At 35.7% G+C, this 22,007-nt stretch overlaps 3 protein-coding genes across 5 annotated transcripts; 2 read left to right on the forward strand and 1 right to left on the reverse strand.

Annotated features, from left to right (window-relative positions):
* Nucleotides 1-2,152: 2,152 nt before the first annotated feature.
* On the forward strand, nucleotides 2,153-9,104 carry trmo (tRNA methyltransferase O). Its single transcript, XM_073843098.1, has 6 exons — nucleotides 2,153-2,335; nucleotides 2,433-2,575; nucleotides 2,865-3,039; nucleotides 4,556-4,713; nucleotides 7,817-8,362; nucleotides 8,446-9,104. The coding sequence occupies exons 1-6, from the start codon at nucleotides 2,247-2,249 to the stop codon at nucleotides 8,676-8,678; spliced, it is 1,344 nt and encodes a 447-aa protein (XP_073699199.1). The 5' UTR covers nucleotides 2,153-2,246; the 3' UTR covers nucleotides 8,679-9,104.
* Nucleotides 9,105-11,141: 2,037 nt separating this feature from the next.
* Nucleotides 11,142-13,321, reverse strand: hemgn (hemogen). Of its 2 annotated transcripts, XM_073843289.1 has the most exons (5): nucleotides 13,254-13,321; nucleotides 13,086-13,152; nucleotides 12,174-12,264; nucleotides 11,704-12,029; nucleotides 11,142-11,584 (listed from the first exon to the last, which is right to left on the reverse strand). In XM_073843289.1, the coding sequence occupies exons 2-5, from the start codon at nucleotides 13,141-13,143 to the stop codon at nucleotides 11,460-11,462; spliced, it is 600 nt and encodes a 199-aa protein (XP_073699390.1). In that variant the 5' UTR covers nucleotides 13,144-13,152; nucleotides 13,254-13,321; the 3' UTR covers nucleotides 11,142-11,459. The 2 variants fall into 2 exon arrangements, with proteins under 2 accessions (XP_073699390.1, XP_073699392.1); XM_073843291.1 differs by lacking the exon at nucleotides 13,254-13,321 and having other exon boundaries at nucleotides 12,186-12,264; nucleotides 13,086-13,239.
* A 3,301-nt stretch (nucleotides 13,322-16,622) lies between these two features.
* Nucleotides 16,623-21,317, forward strand: anp32b (acidic (leucine-rich) nuclear phosphoprotein 32 family, member B). Of its 2 annotated transcripts, none has more exons than XM_073842065.1 (7): nucleotides 16,623-16,834; nucleotides 18,641-18,790; nucleotides 18,879-19,001; nucleotides 20,047-20,239; nucleotides 20,328-20,452; nucleotides 20,536-20,602; nucleotides 20,697-21,317. In XM_073842065.1, exons 1-7 carry the CDS (start codon nucleotides 16,781-16,783, stop codon nucleotides 20,780-20,782), a joined length of 798 nt encoding a protein of 265 aa, XP_073698166.1. In that variant the 5' UTR covers nucleotides 16,623-16,780; the 3' UTR covers nucleotides 20,783-21,317. The 2 variants fall into 2 exon arrangements, with proteins under 2 accessions (XP_073698166.1, XP_073698165.1); XM_073842064.1 differs by having other exon boundaries at nucleotides 16,625-16,834; nucleotides 20,694-21,317.
* The last annotated feature ends 690 nt before the right edge of the window (nucleotides 21,318-22,007 follow it).

Below are 22,007 nucleotides of genomic sequence, written 5' to 3' on the forward strand. Positions count from 1 at the left end.
ATATATATATATATATATACAGTGGTGTGAAAAAGTGTTGGCCCCCTTCCTGATTTGCATGTTTGTCACACTTTAGTGTTTCAGATCATCAAACAAATTTAAATAGAAATCAAAGATAACACAAGTAAACAACACATGCAGTTTTTGAATAAAGTTTTTTTATTATGAAGGGAAAACAAAATCCAAACCCACATGGCCCTGTGTGAAAAAGTGTTTGCCCCCTAAACTTAATAACTGGTTGGGCCACCCTTAGCAGCAACAACTGCAATCAAGCGTTTGCGATAACTTTCAATGAGTCTGTTACAGCGCTGTGCAGGAATTTTGGCCCATTCATCTTGGCAGAATATTTGTAATTCAGCCACATTGGAGGGTTTTTGAGCATCAAACGCCTTTTTAAGGTCATGCCACAGCATCTCAATAGGATTTAGGTCAGGACTTTGACTAGGCCACTCCAAAGTCTTCATTTTGTTTTTCTTCAGCCATTCAGAGGTGGATTTGCTGGTGTGTTTTGGATCATTGTCCTGCTGCAGAACCCAAGTTTTCTTCAGCCTGAGGTCACGAACAGATGGCTGGACATTGTCCTTCAGGATTTTTTGGTAGACAGCAGAATTCATGGTTCCATTTATCACAGCAAGTCTTCCAGGTCCAGAAGCAGCAAAACATCACACTACCACCACCATATTTTACTGTTGGTATGATGTTCTTTTTCTGAAATGCTGTATTTTTACGCCAGATGTAATGGGACACATACCTTCCAAAAAGTTTTTTTTTCCCCTAAGAGTATTTTCCCAAAAGTCTTGGGGATCATCAAGATGTGTTCTGACAAAACTGAGACGAGCCTTTATGTTCTTTTTGCTCAGCAGCGGTTTTCGTCATGGAACTCTGCCATGCAGGCCATTTTTGCCCAGTTCTTATGGTGGAGTCATGAACACTGGCTTTAACTGAGGCAAGAGAGGCCTACAGTTCTTTAGATGTTGTTGTGGGGTCTTTTATGACCTCTTGGATGAGTCCTCGCTGTGCTCTTGGGGTAATTATGGTCGGCCGGCTACTCCTGGTAAGGTTCGCCACTGTTTCATGTTTTCGCCATTTGTGGATAATGGCTCTCACTGTGGTTCACTGGAGTCCCAAAGCTTTAGAAATGGCTTTATAACCTTTTCCAGACTGATAGATCTCAATTACTTTCTTTCTCATTTGTTCTTGAATTTCTTTTGGATCTCAACATGATGTGTAGCTTTTGAGGATCTTTTGGTCTACTGCACTTTGTCAGGCAGGTCCTATAGTGATTTCTTGATTGCAAACAGGTGTGGCAGTAATCAGGCCTCACACAGGGCCATGTGGGTTTGGATTTTTTTTTTTTTCCTTCATAAAAAAACCCTTCATTTAAAAACTGCATGTTGTGTTTACTTGTGTTATCTTTGATTGATATTTAAATTTGTTTGATGATCTGAAACATTAAAGTGTGACAAACATGCAAAAAAATAAAAAACACTTTTTCACACCATTGTATAGGCCTATATATATATTGTGGTGGCCAAAATTATTAGAACACTAGTATTTTCACCAGCTAAAAATGGTTTTAAGTCGGTTATTTCTATCTTTTACTGTAGTGTGTCAGTAAGAAATATCAGATTACATCTCGAAACATTCATTTTAATGCATCCTGATGCGTGATGATGATGAGATCAAATCTCTTTGTGGAGGACTGGCTGTCGTCAGACTCCTTGTGCAAACAAAAATCTCACTGGATTATTACAATAAATGGCAAAATAAATGTTTGTAAATGTAAACTAATATTTCCTACTGACACACTGCAGCAAAATATAGAAATAACCGACTTAAAACCATTTTTAGCTGGTGAAAATACTATAATTTTGGCTACCACTGTATGTGAATTTCATTTTAATGAGTGTCACATTATTGACATACGTAAATTTTTCTAAGCAAAAACAAAAATTGCTGTTTTTAGCAGATGCCAGGTTAAGGAAACTAGACGGCCTGGTCATGGCCCGCGTTGTTTGCACAGTAAACAGTAGGTGGCGGTATGTCAACGTGGTGCTCTGTTCTCCAGTAACCTAAGGAAGACGTATAATTCTGTGAAAGTAGTTGGTCGTCCAACGTGTTCCTCCCAAAAGCAAAACACGTGGTCGTGCTGCAGTAGAAGCAGAGTAGCTTATGGAACAACCAAACCAGTTTACCATCACATATAATATTTTCTAGAGTATATAAAGTTTTCAGCTATTACTAAAATGTCGCCTCCAATATGTAGTTGTTCTGAAAAAGTCAGAAAACTGACACAGCAGGCGTCAGTAATGAGAAGAGAGATAAAAAATCTGAGGTAGGTTCTTAAATCACCGTGATTGTGGTATATGAGTTATTATTATCCTGAAAATACGTTTCCTCCATTTAATAATTAGTTTGTTGATCAAATACAGACAGCAGATGGATGGAGCCATACGAGCACATAGGAAGCAGATGTCATCACTTCAGTCCATGCTGACAGACTGTATGAAACACGAAGACAGAGTACAATCAGTGAGCAAAAGCCCTAGTGAAATGACTCAATTATTAGAGCAAGGTAAAATGATTCTAATACCACACATTGACACCCTTTCACTTTTGATTCAGCAGTCAGCTTTAGTAGACCATATTTAATTAAATGTAAATGTTGTGTACCTTGTCATAATTTGAGGAATACGCTTTGAATAATGAATATATAAACTAAAATGGCTTACAGGGAAGAAAGAGTCCCTCTTTGGGTCCAGATTTTGTTGCTGTAATAATGTCAACTAGCCTAACCAGAACGCCTTGGTCACAGCTTCGTTTTCATGTCAAATAAACTTAATTGTCTGTATTTTCGGTCTCAGGACGTATTCAGACGGTACCCATTGGATACATCAGCTCATGTTTCGCAGTCAAAAATGGCACTCCACGACAACCCACCATATGCAATTCTTCTCGAGCCATCTTAAAGATTGAGCCCTCAGTCTTCAATAACCCTGAGCATTCTTTAGTTGGACTGGAACAATATTCCCATATCTGGTATGTAGCAAACAAATGGAGAATTTGATTTGCATGTGCACATCTACTTCCTTCCTTGACTGCCTGTCAGATTGGTCAACTTGCACCACATACAGAACTCAAGAAATATGTGCTGCTGTGATAATCTTGTCTCAGGAACAAAATGGTAACAGAAAAGTCCTGCACTTTTTTCTCTCCCGTTTAATTAGTTCAAAAGTAAGCACAGTTACAGACTCAGTCACATTAGCGAAATTTTGATCCATTTTGTGGTTAACAATGATTTAACAACATAATAAGCACAGTGACACCTAAGTGACTTTCAAACCAAGTAGCTTCCTGTTGGTCAACATGGCAAATCTACAACTTGATGACCAACTTGAACCTGTTTCAAAATCTCCATAGAAAACTCTTTCGCCCTTTCACAAAATTCTTAATGTAAATGGTACTGCAGAGCTTATGTACCTTTTTTACTCCTAATTTTTTTCAAATGGAAGATCTACGATTTTTTTTAATTTTTGAAAGGTAGTTTACACTTAAATTCTTACACATTCTATAATTAAACATAGTTTCAAGTTGCATTTATAATGTTAAACCAAAATTGTCAAAAGTGTTTGTAGCTTTTATTTATACAGTTGTTATAATAACAATAATAATAATAGAGGGTTTGCACTTGCGTCACGATTTGGTCATTTACACGGATGCGCGGCCATATTGGCGATACTCGGATGTAAACGTACAACAGCATCAGTTGCATAATTGAATGTACTACTGAATATATTGTTCTGCTAATTTATGCTGTCTAAACCATGGAAAAAATGTGTGGAAGCTGCTAAATCATATAGAGAAGTTAATAGATGGTAAAGATACGTACGAGCAGTATTAATTAAGATATTAGCTTAATATTTTACCCACCTTACAAACACAAATGTTATCAAGATTCTTGACCTGGAAGTTCTGGTTCAGTTCGGTCAAACACAAAAGCCTTTTGTTCCTCACAGTTTTTTGCTCTCTTCTTGGTTTTCAGTCTATAGTACTCCAAATGTGTTTCTTGATCCGGCTGATTAGTACAGCCCAAAACTTGACAGTAATTGACCATTTTCATCAGCAATAACAGCAAAATTTGCTAAGTATTTTGTTTATTTAAGTGGCATTGTTCAGTGGCGCCAATATGGTTGATTGATGACGCGTTGTAAAAACACTAAATGTGTAGTATTATATATTATTAAACAATGACATTTTCTTACTTGTCATACCTTAAAAATCTTGTACCATTGCAACCCTAGCAGCAAAAGCATAATGTTCACAAGTCCTTAGAGCGAAGATGGAAGTAAGACAGTTAAGACAATAGAGAGAATTGTTTAATTGACCTAATAGCAATGTATTGTTTGAGACTAGAAGTGAATATGATGGTTACCTGGTAATGTTTCTAGACAGGTCTGACAAGTGACCAGTCCTAATTAATGACAATTGGAAGTTAAGTACACATTTGTGTGAAGTGAAGTGAACTCTTTTGTTGTTTTTTCTTTCACATTCTCAGGATCGTTTTCCTTTTCCATAAGAATGGGCAAATGAGCTACAAAGCCAAAGTAAAGCCACCCCGTCTGAATGGCCAGAGAGTGGGGGTGTACTCCACCCGTAGCCCCCACAGGCCTAATGCTTTGGGACTGACTTTGGCCAAGCTGGAAAGAATCACAGGTACATAATTACAAGACCTCAACCAAGCAGGCTTGTGCACAATTCAGAATTTCAGAATTGGCCGCCATTCAATTCATGAGTTGGAATTTGAATTGAATTGACTCCGCCCCACAGGAAGTTGAATTTGAATTGGAGTTGGAATGACAGGAAGTGGAATTAAATTCATGGCAATTCAAAGACATTCCACATAGTCATACAACAGAAAGAATGTGTTGAATCTCACATACAATTACATTATTTTTTTAATGTAATAGCATAATTTCATTACACATAACTAGTCACTCCTCAACCCTGCATACATTTTTGTTCCAACATATAGATAATGATCAAAATCTTCAAATAAATTACTCCTTCAATGTTTGATTAGTTTTGTTCAAAATGTTATTTTCATTTCAAAGTAATCAAATAACACAGTGTAATCTGTACAAGTAGTTCAAACTAATATCATTTATAGAATATGTAATGAAATCACATCTGACATATATTGTAAAGCTTCATTGTTAAACACTTCACTTATGTATATGAATTTCTTTGAATTTGTATTGAATTGCAATTCTGCTTCCTTTAATTCAAATTCGAATTGTAATTCTAGATCCTGTTTTTGACATCAATTCAAATTCAATTCTGAATTGTGCACAAGCCTGCAACCAAGTGGCCAGGACCCACTAGTGGGTCTCAGAAAATTTCTGAAAAACTAAAATAGAGATATTTCTTTACATCTGATATTTAATTTTAATTTAATCAGCATTAGTGTCTATTTCTTTGACAAACCAGGGTACCCAGTGTGTTGACAAACCAAAATTTATTCAGACACTTTAAAAATGTATCACATTATCACAGTTTATTTGCTGTAGTTCAGTAAATGGTAATACAATATGACAAGAACTCAAGAGTTAAACTGTGTCAGAACAAATTCATCTTAATAATGTCAGATAACTTTGAAAAGTATGTAACAAAACATGGTCAGGTCGAAGTCTCAAATCAAATATTTGGTCCCAAATTTTTGTCAAGTTTACTGGTAGTCCACTGTATGAAGAATGTTTGGAAACAATATGTCACGGTTTACTTTATTTTGCTATTCTCATTTGCATAAATGAACTGTAGTATCTATCCTGCACCCACTAGTAAAAAAAAAAGCAAACATTATATCTGGTGTCTCAATAATTTTGGTTTGACTGTATACGAGCCAAGTTATCCCAATTTTAAAAGTGCGATTTTCTAGAACTGGAAAAGTCACGTGAGTTCATGAAATGTCAAATCCATGACATATTTTAAATAAATACACATTCCAGTTATGCTTGGCTCTAAATTATTTTATCAGGTAGAAATTGGGAGTAACAAAAATTCTTAACCTTAATATTTATGCTTTGGAGTGAAAAAGGTTGAGAGCCACTGCTCTACTAGATGATTATCATGTGTTGTTTGCAATGTAATTTAAACCACATGTATATATTGTAATATTTATTATTATTGTGAATTAGGTTTTATTTTTATAGTAATTTTGTAAGCAATTTGTATTAAATATATGTATTAAGTTATAACAAATTTTAAAGTAATTTATATTAATTCTATGTATTACATAAATTACAGTAATTTTGCAATGTGTTTTTATCATTTTTATTGGTGTTTGCTTTTTAAATTAACTCTCTGTAGCTTGCATTTTTATTTCAGTTTTAGGTATTTTAATACTTTAACTAACTTTATTTTACTAAGTTAGCAAGATTTCTCATTTTGGAGTTTTAAGTTCTAATAATAGTTACATTTTATTTTATTTAAACTTTATTTTAATTAATAAAGATTTTATAGTATACATAGTGTGTGTGTATATATATTAGGGTTGCACCGATCCGTATCGGCCGATCACTTGCGCGTTTTGTCAGTAAAGCCGGTTCTGTAATCAGCGGTAAATGCCATCAGGTGCGTGATTTCACGTTGAGCCGTATATACTACACACAGCCGTTGTTTACTGACGAGCTGTGCACATTCACACTGATAATGAACATTGATTTGCGCAGCTCGTCGGTAAACAACGGCTGTGTGTAGTATATACGGCTCAACGTGAAATCACGCACCTGATGGCATTTACCGCTGATTACAGAACCGGCTTTACTGACAAAACGCGCAAGCATGATCGGCCGATTCGTATCGGTGCATCCCTAATATATATATATATATATATATATATATATATATATATATATATATATATATAGTTTTAGCTTTAGCTTTAGTCAGTGTTAATAGTTTTAACATTATTTCTAGGCAGTGTAGTCACGTTTTACAGTGATATCAGATTTTTATTTTTACTTGAGGTCTTCGCCCTCAATCCCAAGCTTTGCTGAAAACCAACCATGACTGTCAGCTTAACAGGACAAATAGTGTAACATCAAGTTTGTCAGTCAATATGTTTACCATATGAAAATGTGTTCTTTAGCTTCATAGGATAAATAAATCATTTTGAGGGAACTTTGATATGAGTTCAAAGACCATTTAAAGTGATAGTTTATCCAAAAATGAAAATTCTGTCATAAATGACTTACCCCCATGTTGTTTCAAACCCGTAAGACCTTCGTTCATCTTCGGAACACAAATTAAGATATTTTTGATGAAAAACGAGAGCTCTCTGACCCTCCATAGACAGCAAGGGTACTACCACAGTAAAGGCCCACTAAGGTAGTAAGGATGTCGTTAAAATAGTCCATGTGACATCAGTGGTTCAACCTTAAGTTTTTGAAGCTACGAGAATAATTTTTATGCACAAAGAAAACAACTTTATTTAACAATTTTTCTATCCCGGGACTGTTTTCTGCCATTATTTAGAATACCATGACTGCGCCTTGTTTACGAGCAGAAGAATGCACGAGTATGCGTCGTTGTACTCTCAATAATGGCAGAGTAACCATGCGGTCTATAGAGGGTCCAAAGAGCTCTCAGATTTCATCAAAAATACCTTAATTTGTGTTCCGAAGGTGAACAGAGGAATGACAGTTTGGAACGACATAATGATGAATAATTCATGACATGATTTTCAATTTTGGGGAAACTATCCATTTAACAAACTGGATATAGCAATAGAGTAATATAGTATGATTTGTTTTTCAAGGGGATACACTTCACTTGTCAGGCATTGATATTATTGCTGGAACACCTGTGCTGGACATCAAGCCGTATATTCCAGACTATGATTCTCCTAAAACAAGGACAGATGATACCAACAGTGAAAACAGACAAACACCAATCACAGACTCTGAGATGCCCCAAGTGATGGATGTAGACGAAGAACCAAACATCTTGGAGAGATCATCTGAACCTTCCTCAGAGCTTAGAGTTTGTCCAGCTGGACCTTCAGATTTCTCTCAGACAGAAACATCTGGATCCAGTGTTGTGACTGGTGTACTAGCAGAGGTTAAAGACTATCTCAAACAACAGCAACTTTTTACTGAAAATCCAGAAGACAAACAGACAGATTCTTCTGAATGCACTTCATTGGCAACAAACCCTTTTAGTTCATCCACTCTTAAATTTGGATGTGAGGACTACAGTACTATCGCTGCCTGGGTCAGGGCACCTCCTATCAGTAACCTAGATGTGCGATTTACTGCGAATGCTGAGAAAGAGCTCAAAGAGTTTGTTTCCTGCGAAAGTACAGGTAGTAGATCTTTCTGATGACTAAAGATTTTTTTTTCTAATGAAGGCAGTTATCATTTTTCTAACTGACTTTTTATTCAATAGACAGCACAAGACCAAAGTTCCAGTTCTTGAAAGGACCAGATGAAGCCGTGGCAGCCATCAAAGGCATTTTGTCAGCTGACCCTAGATCAGTATATCGTCGTACACGTTGTCAAGACCGGCTGTTCTTCTTCACCCTGGATACAGCTGACATCACCTGCTGGTTTGGAGATGGTTTTGCTGAGGTTGTGAGAGTCAAATCTATGCAGAAGTTAGAACTCACAAATGTTGTATGAAAGTTGTTAAATTCCTGCTTTGTTTTAAAGAAAAAATGCTTGAAGGGGTAGTTCACCCAAAAATGTAAATCCAAACTGTAAACATTTATTCACCCTCATATAATTCCAAACCCACAACACTTTGATTTTTCTCTGGAACAAAAGCTTTTTTTCCTCTGTCCATATAATGGAAGTCAGTGGTCACCAAAATTGTTTGTTTACCATCATTCTGGAAAATATCTTCTTTTGTGTTTCACAGAAGAAAAAGTCAGTGACATAATTAAAATTTTTGGGTAAACTATCCCTTAATTTGTCCTATTGATTGATGACTAAATTTGGTCATCCTCGTCATTAAACCTTCACTACAAAGCACCTTAAGATATTTTTGTCTACTTTCTATATATAAACATACTATCCTCAGCAAGCAATTGTATTGCTAGAATTCCATAGCTGAACAATTTATTAAATGAAATTTAATCAAATTAATCATATAGTTTGTGTATGATTGTTTATTATATTTTAGTATTTGTTTCCGGTGAAGTAATGAGTTTATAAGTGCCATATGTAATTTTTTGACAGTACTAAAGCATAAAATACCATGATATGTTTGCAGATTAAGTTTAACCAATAAGCAATATTTTGACACCCTGGGTTGCCAGTTGGCAGAAAACAGCATATTGCAGCCAAAAGTCAGCAAATGAACTGTGTCAATTTGCAGATTCTACCCAACCTAATAAGCCTCAGCATCCATCTAAAGGCTCTGTGACTATAGACATGCACTAAATTGCCAAAAGGGTGCCAAGACGCCCCCTTGTAATGAACAGGTTTGACTTCTTTGACAAATTTTAATGTTTAAGCATATAATGATATTTTAGGGGATTCTGTGCTTCTAATTTTATATCAACAGTTGGGACAGGACCCTTTTCTATTCTAACATGGCAATAAAAAACCTCTATGTGTAAGGCAAGGTTAAAAAAGAAATATTTTATTCAGTCTGTGTGGAAGAACTTGACTGCTCTGCAGAAAGCAAAGTCATAGTCCCAGCTGAACACCTCTGGTGTGACTTTAAATGCAGACCATGGGACCAAAACTCAAAATACAATATTAAGTACATAAATTATGTTTCCATCTTTGTTACTACAGTTTTGGAAATGCCTTTTTCTCTTCTAAAAAAGTGGGTGTGCCAATATTTTTGTCCATATAGTGTATAGACAAGTCATTGGTGATGAATTTTTGGCTCAAGGTTTGCATTTAAAGTCACACCAGAGGTGTTCATCTGAAATTAGGATTTTGCTTTCTGCAGACCAGTCAAGTTCTTCCACACTGACTGAATCAATCATTTCTTTGTTAATCTTGCCTTATACACCGATGCATTGTAATGTTAGAATAGAAAAGGGTCCCGTCTAAACTGTTTCTATAAAATTAGAAGCACACAATACCCTAGGCCTAGAATATAATTATATGCTTAAACATTAAGATTTTTTTCTTGTGGAATTACAAAAAGTAGTCAAACCTGTTTATTAGAAGGGGTGCCCCAATACTTTTGGCAATATAGTGTATTAAAACATGGATAAATCAATTTATCAGGCCTGAGTAGTAACTGATTACATGTAGTCTGGATTACGTAATCAGATTCCAGGTGCTTCTAATTGGAGTATATTACATTTTAAAATGTTCATAATCAGATTACAGTTTTATTTAATGATTTAATTAATTGTTAGATTTTTATCAACTCACAACCCAACTGCAGTGTTTACATTAAGCATAGTTTGGGAAACCTTGGTGTAATGTTTATTGCATTTTATGATGTTAATCTAGAAAACGGAATATATTTTCTTTCTAATAGCATTTTTTTAATATCAATATGCTATGTTTAGTGCAGGGGTGCCTAAACTTGGTCCTGGAGGGCCAGTGTCCTGCAGAGTTTAGCTCTAACTCGCCTAGTGAGAGCTTGATTAGCTGGTTCAGGTGTGTCTTACTGGGTCTGGAGCTAAACTCTGCAGAACACTGGCCCACCAGGACTGAGTTTGGGCACCCCTGGTTTAGAGAAAAGTTTAAAACAAGGTAAAGTAACCAAAAAGTTTTTAAAAAAAAGTCAGAAAAGTAGTCAGAATACATTATTTAAAATGAGTAACTTAGATCACGTTAGTAACTACAGTTTTCATCATTAAATCAGTAAATGGTAATGGACTACAATTTATAAGTAATCTACCCAGCACTGCAGTGTGTGAAGCTCGTCGCCTTCCATAGTCCATTGCCTCTTTCCTGTTGCGTGTCCTCAATCTGGCAACCCGTGGAAGCACCGAGTTTGAGGAGGAAAGGGAGAGAGAAACAACTCTCTCCAATATTTTGAATTTGGACTGCAGTTCCCATGTCAACCGCTAGCTGTCAATGTTACATACCTTTTAAGTGTGGCAAAATAAAATTTCATCCCTTGTTAGCATGGGTTTAATATTCAGTGATGTAATGACTGTAGACAAGAACAAAATATAAAACCTATTTATTTTAAAATAGTTGTACAAACAAACTAAACAAGATTTATTTGTCATAGAGGCTTAAGGCAAAGTTCTACGTACTTTACAATCACTTAAGAACAAAAGTAGAATACTGTAACAATTTCAGGTTTTTATTTTATTAACAATATGTCTAGATTGTGTTTTTGTTTTGTTTTTTTGGACAGAGTACTGATAAGTATCATATATACATGGAGACTGAAGAATTTAATAAATATACATTTGTTCTTGTTTTAGGTTTAGGAATAGTAAATTAGTTCAAATGCGTTTTTCCATAGAAAAGAGACACTCAGATAATCAAACTCTCAGGTAGACTCTCTGGTTGAGAAGGAGCAGATGCTGGAGCATACACTGGCATTGAGACTTGACTCAGTTCTGGTACAGGTTCATCAGCCTGTGACTGCTCGTCATCACCTAAAACCAAAGTATGTTACTCATTTGTTCTAACAAGTAAAAATAAAATGCTGAATTTCATAAATGAACCACACAGCAATTAATGAAGACCCACACTATAGGGGCATTTCTGCAAATACCTGTATCAATGACAAGGCTTTTCTGAGGCATGTCTTCCTCCTCATCAGGCCCCAGATCCTCAATCAGAAACCCCTCCAGGGGTTTTTCACTAAATGTTTCCACAGGCACAGACAGTGGCTCTGGTTGTGGCTCAACTGGTACTAAAGGCACTGTCTCTACTATAGTGGGTAATACTGGTATTGTGATAGGAAGTGTGACAGGGGAAGGATCTGTTTCTTGAGCCAGACCGAGATCTTCTGGAATAACTGTGGGCGCTTCTTTTCTTGGTCGACCTTTCCTTCCTGGGGTACCGCTGGTCTTTTTCGCTCTTTTAAGGCTTTCTGCCCTGTGTTTAATATCAGGAGACATTATTTGAATGACTAATCCACATTTGTGCATCTATATCTCAATGTGATACGGATTGAAAAATAAATAAGCATTCTAGGCCTTTTCTAGTACATCTATTGGCCTCATGCAACACTATCTTTACCCATAAACCCACTGGTTGGTTGCTTTTTCCTCTGCCTCAGCCTTTCGTTTCTTCAACAGGTCTCTGTCTCTCAAACGCAGTCGAATTCCACCTACCAAAAACAAACAAATCACTCACTCCGTTGCTCTTTTGCCTGCTGCGGATATTGCAGTTTACTTTGTAATATTAGCTAGGGTAAACCAACCACAAATATTTAGAATTCACGAGTGTTCACTCAATGCATGTTTCAGAAGAAATGCAGATGCATTGACATTAGATAAGAATCATGCCAGTTACGGTTCTTGCCAGCTAACAAAAATATATTGTAAGAACATTTCGCTAACATTCCCATTATATTACAAATACATTATGTATGGACGTTTTCTGAACATTTAAAAAAAAAATATTCTTGGCTATGCAAATGTTAAGGGAACATTCCATTTTATAATTTTGCAAACATTGTGGAAAGGCTAATTTTTTGTTTTTAAGTAGTAACATTTGAGTGTCCATCTAAAATGTTTCAGAAAAAAACATTCCATGAGTGCTGAATAAATAATGTTTTTGTGCCAACGTTACTGAAAGAACATTTGTTCATATTTTTTTTGAGAAACTTGCCACAATGTTAGACAAACTTCTGAGAATGTTCCCTGTTAGCTGGATTCAAGCTTAAGTTAACTAGAGAATTGCTGCAAAATGTTTCAAATCTTATTAGTGTTGCTAATAAAAAAATAGAATAAAAAAAAACCGTGCATGAATATTATTTTATGTGCAGTGCAAATTTAAATCCTACAAATGAAAGCACTTAAAAAATCCTTCAACAGTCACTAATGGACAAACAATAAATAAATTGATAATGCGATAATGAAAAAAAATCAGGCAATCATGCTCTTACTAAAAGTGATTTATTATGAAGTTTTAAATCAAAAGTCATACCTTCATCCGAATCTTTTACTTCGGATGGCGGGATCTCTTTCTCCAACGTCTCTTCCATTTTGTTGTCCTGTCACATGAATATGAAGTATTGAAATGACAGGGCTGAAAAAAATTGCGCCCATTTACTTTTCCTGCTGCGATGAGAATAATTATCTGGTTAAACATTACCGTAGTGCTGGGAGAGTTCTTGCAGTTGTGCTCTTATCTTATTTGCAAAGGTGGAGAACTTGGCACAATACTCACAGAAGAAAGTAAAAAAGGAGGTCATGGGGCTGGCAGCCTGTGCATTTATCTGACTGTTTGTCTGTCGTCACTAGAGATGACCGCTAATCCTGACTTGGTCAAGGGCCATAGACAAACATGTAGCTAAATCATCAGTAAAAAACAAAACAAAAAACATATACATTAATAGAGATTAACATTTAAATAAAAGATTTAATTGAATCTACTGTAGATTGACCAGACAATTGTAGAATGTGGACTAAATATCGTGGTACATTATAATAAATACTTAAGATCTGGTTGTCATTGTGAAGAGTTACAGATGCACTTTCATTTCGGAAAATGTCCCCATAACATTCTTCTAAAGTTCTCATTACATTCTACAAGTCTAACCATCTCCTACTAATGTTTTCACCCTAAAAAATAAGTAATGAATCTCTTGCACTCTTATAATAAATAAGGGAAATAAAGGGTTCACAAAGGGGTTTTTCATAGAGATGCAATAGAAGAAACATTCTGGTTTCCCAAAAAAACTTCCAGTGAACAGTTCTACAGTTAACTTAAAGGACATGTTTTCTTTTATTAGTGTGAAGAATATTTGAATAATCTGAATAATCTTCTTCCATTATCTTTTGTGCTGCACTCTTAAAAATAAAGGTGTTTTGTTTAAATGGTTCCATAAAGAACCTTTAACATCTGAAGAACCTTTCTGTTTCACAAAAGGATCTTTGTGGCGAAAGAAGGTTTTTCTTATAAAAAGGTAAGAAAGAGATGGTTCTTTGAATGGTTCTTTGTGGAACCAAAAATGTTTTTTCTATGGCATCGCTGTGAAAAACCTTTTAAAGCATCTTTACTTTTAAGAGTGTATGGAACCACTGATGCCAGTAAAGATATAACAGCTAGAGATTAAAATAATTGAATAAAAAACAGGTAATAAACAGGTACCCCATGGTCTATTCAGACACACAAAAAAGAGTCTGTCTCTTTACAGAGTCTGTCTCTTTAATTGTTAGTCTTTTAGTTTAAAGATACCACAGTTAAGAACGTCCCTCCTACAATAAATTATCCCTTTTCAAAGTGATTAAAAAAGTGATGCTGACAAATAAAGGCGTTTCTCCATTCTGTATTTCCATGTTATTTGAATACTCAAAAGGGTTGTAAAGTGCCTGCCCTCTCTGGCCACTCATACATAGCCATTTTATCTCTGCTGCTCACTTTCTGGGCGTGTTCACAATCGTGTTGAAACATATTGAGGTCTGCTATCCCGCCATTAAGTAGATATTGTGCATCAACAGCCTTGAATAGCTCTGAGGTTAATGAATTAAACATTACCATAGACATTTAAAATTGATCCCAAATTAAAATAATTTAACATTTATTTATAAATTTGTTACACATTTCACAATAGATTACTTTCCCCAAGGAGGCATTTCATTAAAATTAAATGTTTAGTTTTCTTCTCTCTTACTGTTTTAATTTGGTAAACCTCCAAAGGTTCCAATAAAGGTTCCAAAAGGGTGTTTTTGCAGTGATGCCATAGAAGACCCATTTTTGGTTCCCCAAGGAACCTTCCAGTGAAATTTAAAAAATCTAAAGAACATTTTCTGCATTTGAAAGTTTCCATGGATGTTCATGGAACCATCAATGCCAATCGTGACAAATACAAAAAAGCATTTTAGCATTTTAGTATCGAGATGCCTAGAACAGCTGAAGCATGTGTGGGATATTGCATTATTCTTCATGAAGAAAAGCCTCCAGTTCTTTGTAGGATGAAGCACATGTTCAAAGATGTCAGTAGTCAGGTGGTTGACTCTACCCTGTTAAAAATGCTCTTGTTTTGCAGTTTATTTTGAGTTGTTGTCATCCTGGAGCACATAGAATATCATGAGAGAATGGTGTTTGCATCACATGCACTGTGTACAAATCAGCCTCATATTCTTCGGCCATTATGTAACTGTGCATGTACTGGACTTATTAGATATAAATAAGATGACTTCATAGTTGCAAATCTCCTACATGTTGGCGTACAGTGCTGATTAAAACTAGGTCAGGGGTTCACAGAGGTGCAAATTTGATGTGCGTTTGTGGTATTTACCAACAAATCTGATAAGTTTGAGTGTCTTTAGTGTTGTAGGTGAACTTTGACCTCTGTTCATCTGTTAATACAGTTTGTTTATGTCTAGCAAATGGAGTCAGTATTTTCGAAATGGTTTCTCTTGAATATTAAAGAAATGTAAAGTGTAACAGTTGCAAATGACTCTGTGGCCCTTTTGGGTTTTGCTGTCTCAAGTTGCTTATAGTTTTTTTTTTTTTTCCGTAAGTCTGTATTTAATGTAATTTAACTTGTAATTCTTATTAAGTTATTAACCCTTAGTTGCAAATATTTGTTGTCTCTAATATTGAAGGATAAGAGAATCCTGACAATGCAGAAACAAAAAACAGGATGCCCTCTTCTGGCAAATTCCTACACAGCAAGTGAACTTGTTGAACATACACAGTGTTAATAACATTAACACAGGTTAAACAAATAGAAACTAATATGGTTTACTCTTTTGTAATATATATTGTATGCATAATAAATTATAAAAGAAAATTACTGTGTTGAGGCATGTTGTAACAGTTGTCTCTCTGCAATAGCAAGAACTTGAAACTAGCTTCAAAGAGAGAATCATTTAATAGTCAGTTTATATAATATGGGTTTAATCTGTATGAAGTGGTTTTCTTCTCAGACATATATTAAGTATTAATCTAATGAGCTAAATTCATGTCCATTAATGTATAAGCACTATACCAAAGTCGTAAAATGGAAATGTCTTATTAAAATATATAATATATATATTTTAGATATTAATATAGTTGATGAGAATACTCCATTTGGCTATATGTAAAAAATATATATGTAAACATATTATTTGCATTAAAATAACAATCACATATAGGCTGGCTAAGCAATAAATGATGTTGAGATTAACACGTTTTATTGCAGATACACCATCAAATAATGATGAGGCAATTTTAACCCAGACAAAAAAACAGGGTTCTGTGCTTGCCTATAATTAAATTTCCACAGATGATGCATGAATTTAAAAGCCATAATACACATTCTTTATTGTTCATATAAACAATAAGTTAGATCAAATAAAACCATATAAGGCACATTTCCAACCAATTTCACTTTATGTACAGCATTTAGACAAACTTTTCATGTCACATACTGTAATGCAGCACTGTTTGATCTTGTGTTTGTGTGACTGCAATGGGCGTCGTTGGCCAGAGATGGCGCTATTGAGTATATATTTGTTTCAGTGCCGTTTCCCTCCATGGTTTCTGCTCTCCCAGAGTAACTTGGCGCTGGGCTCAGATCATTATACAGTCCCATATTCTCCCTCCATTAAGGCATCTTTCTACCTTTTGGGCTGAACAGAAATTCCTCCAGAACCCGAGAGGGAAGAGTCCAACTTTTGAGGGGCGATATGGACATGAAAAAGAGGATTCATTTGGAGCTGAGGAACAGGACACCATCTGATGTGAGTAATTTTGAGCCAAACCTTTAGTTTTGTGCCCAGCCATGCTAGCTGTGCTACTTTCTACTTCCATTGACCTGTGTGTAGTTTAATGGTAAGCACATGGGTGTAATACCCCTGGTACAGAGTTAGACGAGAAAGTACTGCGTGTATATTCACAGCATTAATGTTCATTCGTCTGTTTTGATATGAAATGATCCACACTGTCTAAGCCATACTGAGTAGTTAGTTTGAAAAGCTGAAGGCATTATTGCAGCATTTGAAGCCCCCCATGCTGGATGTGTGTATTCGTGATCTGGCATACTTTTATGCTTAATATTTTGCTCATTTTAACATCGGCGTGGTAGGATATGGATGGGATGGTTTGTTTCACCGTGGTGGCCATGTTTGTTGCTAACATGAGGCGCCCTTTATTACAGACACTTAAAAGCTAAAGTAATAAACCAGATATACTCTATAGATAGCCATACACTAACACATTTTCTTAAATACGGTCACAAATTGGTCTTATTCACTATAAATCATAACTCTTCCTTTGCTACGATGTTCTGGTATTGTAATAATAAGAGCACCGGTTCAAAAAAAATTAAGTAAATATATTATTTGACGAACATACAGTCGCATTATGAATTTTATTCTAAAGGGCACGGAGGCGTTCCGATTATATGAATAAACTGAGATTAAAAAAAAGTTTTAGTCAAACTGCGAAAAGATGCCCACAAGTAATCTTAAACCATGTAGTATTTAACATATGTATTCGTTATTAATAAGATCTTGTTGAATTATTGTTACTCGCTGCTGCGAGGCGCTGATTCCCGCCATTACTCCCCACGCGCCACTACCGATTAAACTAACGTTTATACTCAACAAATCCTCGCTTTGATGATTTTTTTGATGATTTGAGCGTTTTTAAGATATAATATGTAGCTAAACGTGTGCAAAGGCGGAATATGAGACTGAGTTAAATAGAAGCTACATGTGCTAGTTTGGTTGGACAATCCGGCGGAAATGTTTAAGTTCGCTTTTAAAATCAACTAAACGTCGCGTAAAATATTATCCTGTTAGATGAATAACAGCATAGAGTCACGGTTTTAACCGCAACGTTGAGTTTTGTTTAATGTGTAGAGTTTTTCTGTCAATGTAGTCTATCTGAGGAGGCGCCATGTTGTCATGAGAGAAAGAAACTCTCCATTTTTGTCTCACTAATTTCCGCTCTGTCTTCGTATTTCGCAGCAGGAATACGCCATCGACATATCGCTTCCATCCTACACAAGCTCATAAATACCCTCCATTTGCAGTTTGTCACACAAAATGTCACAAAAGACCGCGGTGTCTTTAGGATATGTCCATGTTGTCTGGCTGTCGGCGTGTAATCTGCTGTTTTCTCATTGGTGACTCGCTGCGACAGTCTGAGCCATAGGGCCATACAACAACAGCAGCAACCGCTTAGCAATCATTATTCAGTGGTTTTCAGATTAGTTTCTTGACTAAAGTCTTGTTGAACACACATGGCAACTAAAAACCTCCAGACTCCCAACATATTTTAAATGCAGTGCATTTACAAGGGTCGCCGCCTTGTTTTTTCCCCAGTTGAGAAACTTTTTTTTTTTTTAACCAGCATAGTTTGTCGCCTCCATCGAGCATGTCCATGTTGGCCAACGTGTCCAACTCCCCTGCCTGCTCAAATTTGAGTTGTTGCACTTATGATTTCATGTTATCGTTGTTGAACCCTATTATTCACATTAGTTGCAATATTTTTTTGTTTATATTATATACATTTATATTTGCTTTTATGTTGGTTGTTTTTAGGTACGAGAACTTGTCCTTGACAACTGCAGATCAAATGAAGGGAAAATTGAAGGCCTCACAGCAGAATTTGTTAATCTTGAGTTTCTAAGTTTGATAAATGTTGGTCTACTCTCTGTCTCCAACCTTCCTAAACTCGGAAAACTTAAAAAGGTAACAACACATGGTGTTTCCTGGTCTCTATATGTTACAATATTATCTTAGTTGTGTTCTGATATGTATGTTTTTTTTAAATTTACAGTTGGAACTCAGTGACAACAGAATCTCTGGTGGCCTTGATGTTTTAGCTGAAAAACTCCCCAATCTCACACATCTAAACCTAAGTGGCAACAAACTGAAAGACATCAGCACATTGGAACCCTTGGTTTGTACACACTTCCTGTCTTATAAATTTGCATGTAGCTTTACATGTTAAAGTTTCCATCTTAACCCTGTAAAGCCTACTGTTTACTATTTGATACGTAAATTTCCTCTAAATTATCTACAAGATCAAAACTATGCTGAAAAACCTGTTGTACAATTCTGGCTGTGGTACATGTCTTTGTGCACTAAAATCTTTACCTTGTTTTAACAAAGTAAATGTAAGAATAAATGTTATGTTTTTATTAATATTAAGAGATGAACACTGGACTGAAGCAACTTAGGTTTACTTGATTATCATTTTTAGAAAGATAATGTTAGAATTTGAGTATTAAATATAATGCATGAAGCTTGACAAATATTTATTTGTACATCCGTCTTAATTTTTTTTGCATTGCATGAAGTTTTGCCCCCCACAATAAAAACTGCAGAGCAGTAAGTATAAAACTAAGCATTTAAATAGACGCATTATTAGAAGATATAAAATGCATATAAATATCAGTTGACGCTGTAAATTGTCTGTTAGACTGTTATAAAGATCTCGATAATTTACGTTACAAGCTGTTAGAAGTTCATCTTTTTTATTTTTGATCATGTAAATATTGGTAACTGCACCAAATGTCATATTTTTGTGCATTTTGGGCTTCTAAAAAAAATAAGTTTTTTTTTTTTAATGAGCTCCATATTCTTCTGTCATACTATGTGAGCCATTAAAGCATAAATATGATGCCCAAAAAATTCAACTTTTTTAAAGCTTTGGTTCAATAAATAGTTTAATAAAAACAATTAAATTCTATTACTTTATACATCAGGCTTTACAGGGCTAAGTAGCAGTAGTTTACCCAAAATTGAAAAGACCCTCATGTCATTCCAAACCTGTCAGACTGACTTCTGTAGAACGCAAAATAACCAACAATTTTGGTTACAGTTATTTTCATTTTTGGATGAGCAATGCAACAAAATATTTGAACTGTGCTTAATTTTGATGACAGTAAAACACAAAAATGGAGTTGTGTACAGTTTTGTGATTCATCTGTTCACTTTGGCAGAAAAAACTTGACCATTTGAAGAGTCTTGACCTTTTCAATTGCGAAGTCACGAACTTGAACGACTACCGGGAAAGCGTCTTCAAGCTCCTTCCACAGCTCACATATCTAGACGGCTACGATATGGATGACCGCGAGGCGTCGGACTCTGACGGCGAAGCTGACGGAGATGGGGTCGATGACGACGATGATGAGGGTTGGTGTAACCAGCTTCTAGTTTATTTAAACAGCTGTTGAGTTTTTTTGGGCTTTCGCAATATTTATTAATATCACTTTAAATACAGAGGGAGAAGAAGAGGAGGATGAGGATGGAGAGGAGGAGGAGTTTGACGAAGAGGAAGATGATGATGACGATGAAGACGAGGTTGAAGGCGAGGAGGATGATGAGGATGGCAGTGGAGAGGATGAGGTACGAGTTCAATTTCATGTGTTGCTTATGGAAACTACTAATAGCAGAAAACTGGATTAGATTCATGGGCTTGTTGGTTTCAGGAGGACTTTGGTCAGGATGGAGAAGTAGATGATGAGGATGATGATGACGACGATGATGATGATGAAGGTGAGTTTTAATGGAATCATTGCTTTTTTTTATTTTATGACTTTGGTTTGTCTAGTGTGTGTTTATGAAGTAACTGTTTTATCTCGCTTAGAAGACGAGCAAGGAGGAAAGGGTGAGAAGAGAAAACGAGAAGGAGACGATGAAGATGATGATGATGACGACGATGAGGAGGATGATTAAAAGCCAATGAACAACTCTGTTACCAACCCTACCCTCTCCTTCCTTTTCAACAACTTGGCTATCCCATCGACCTTTCTACCCCTCCACAACTCTCCCACTTACCCAAGCGCTAAGCTCCCTGTGGGGGCAAGACTGTACCGGACGGGTGGAGCTGTTCATATGGAGCCTATGAGCTGAATGAAAGCCTTCTGGATCGGTGGCTTACTCAGCGTTCCACAAGTCCACTGTCAATCCCCTGCCCGTTTGTGTTTCAAAACCTCTGGGGACTTTGGGGACTGGTATTTAGTTTTGGGTCTGTGCTTTTAATATTTTGTTGAAAGTGTTTTTTTCTTTCTTTTTTGTTGACATTTTCCTCCCCCTTTAGTTTTTGTTCCAAATTTCCCAATGAGATTGCTATAGCAACTGTGAGACAAGCGGGCCATAATTTTAGTGTGGCAGCCTGTGGCGCAAATCAAGGTTGTAGCTACATTTTTACTTTCTGTAAGACAAAAACTTTGTAAATAAAATAACATTTTGTGCTTTGCTCACTCTCCTATTTCTCTGTCCTTTGTCCTTAACATTCATTAGGAGATTGGTCATGACAATTTGAGAGGCAATGTCTGTCTTGAGACAGTCATTGCTTGATACAGTAAATATGCTTTTGATCACTTTCATTAGATGCACAGTTTAAGAAATCAAGTCAGAAGAGATCATAACGTTTAAGTAGGTATGATTGTGCTCGGTTCTAAATGGTTATGACTAATTTGTAATATCAAAATGCAATCAAATATAATCATAAATATCAAAGGTCCTTTATTTGAAATCAAATTGCAAGTGTTCTCAGACGCGTGTTGGTAAAACGGTGTTAATGCTTTATCAAACTCAAACAAGAATCAGATTTCAAAAACCGTATTTAGCGTAGTGTTGAAGTATTATCAATTTATAATAAACTGCTCAGAGCCCTATATATGATCCTCTCATACTCTGCATATTTCATATGACTTTAGCATATTGTATTAAGTTTTAGCAAACATCAGATTTTTGCCAAATGCCTTGACTACAAAGCAGCTAATGAATATTTTCAGGGTTTTTTTTTTTTTTTTTTTAGAAGGAAAGAGTTCATTCAATGCACAATGACTTTTTGTAACAGGTGTGGTAATTTTTCACAATAGAAACATGTTATTAAAGGTTTTGTCAGCTACATTTAAACTATACAACTGTTGTGAAACTTAGAGTTATGAAAGCT

Source organism: Garra rufa, chromosome 6 (genome assembly GCF_049309525.1).
Source record: "Garra rufa chromosome 6, GarRuf1.0, whole genome shotgun sequence".
NCBI classification, from domain to species: domain Eukaryota; kingdom Metazoa; phylum Chordata; class Actinopteri; order Cypriniformes; family Cyprinidae; genus Garra; species Garra rufa.

What these genes read in the sequence shown, in the direction of transcription:
- trmo (XM_073843098.1), top strand. Translation starts at nt 2,247, where the DNA reads ATGTCGCCTCCAATATGTAGTTGTTCTGAAAAAGTCAGAAAACTGACA. An exon ending in AGAGAGATAAAAAATCTGAG is followed by an intron (nt 2,336 to 2,432) that starts GTAGGTTCTTAA and finishes GATCAAATACAG; the next exon opens with ACAGCAGATGGATGGAGCCA. An exon ending in TGTTTCCTGCGAAAGTACAG is followed by an intron (nt 8,363 to 8,445) that starts GTAGTAGATCTT and finishes TTTATTCAATAG; the next exon opens with ACAGCACAAGACCAAAGTTC.
- hemgn (XM_073843289.1), bottom strand. Translation starts at nt 13,143, where the DNA reads ATGGAAGAGACGTTGGAGAAAGAGATCCCGCCATCCGAAGTAAAAGAT. An exon ending in AGTAAAAGATTCGGATGAAG is followed by an intron (nt 12,265 to 13,085) that starts GTATGACTTTTG and finishes TGTTTTTGGTAG; the next exon opens with GTGGAATTCGACTGCGTTTG. An exon ending in AAGCCTTGTCATTGATACAG is followed by an intron (nt 11,585 to 11,703) that starts GTATTTGCAGAA and finishes CTTTGGTTTTAG; the next exon opens with GTGATGACGAGCAGTCACAG.
- anp32b (XM_073842064.1), top strand. Translation starts at nt 16,781, where the DNA reads ATGGACATGAAAAAGAGGATTCATTTGGAGCTGAGGAACAGGACACCA. An exon ending in GGAACAGGACACCATCTGAT is followed by an intron (nt 16,835 to 18,640) that starts GTGAGTAATTTT and finishes GGTTGTTTTTAG; the next exon opens with GTACGAGAACTTGTCCTTGA. An exon ending in CGACGATGATGATGATGAAG is followed by an intron (nt 20,603 to 20,693) that starts GTGAGTTTTAAT and finishes TATCTCGCTTAG; the next exon opens with AAGACGAGCAAGGAGGAAAG.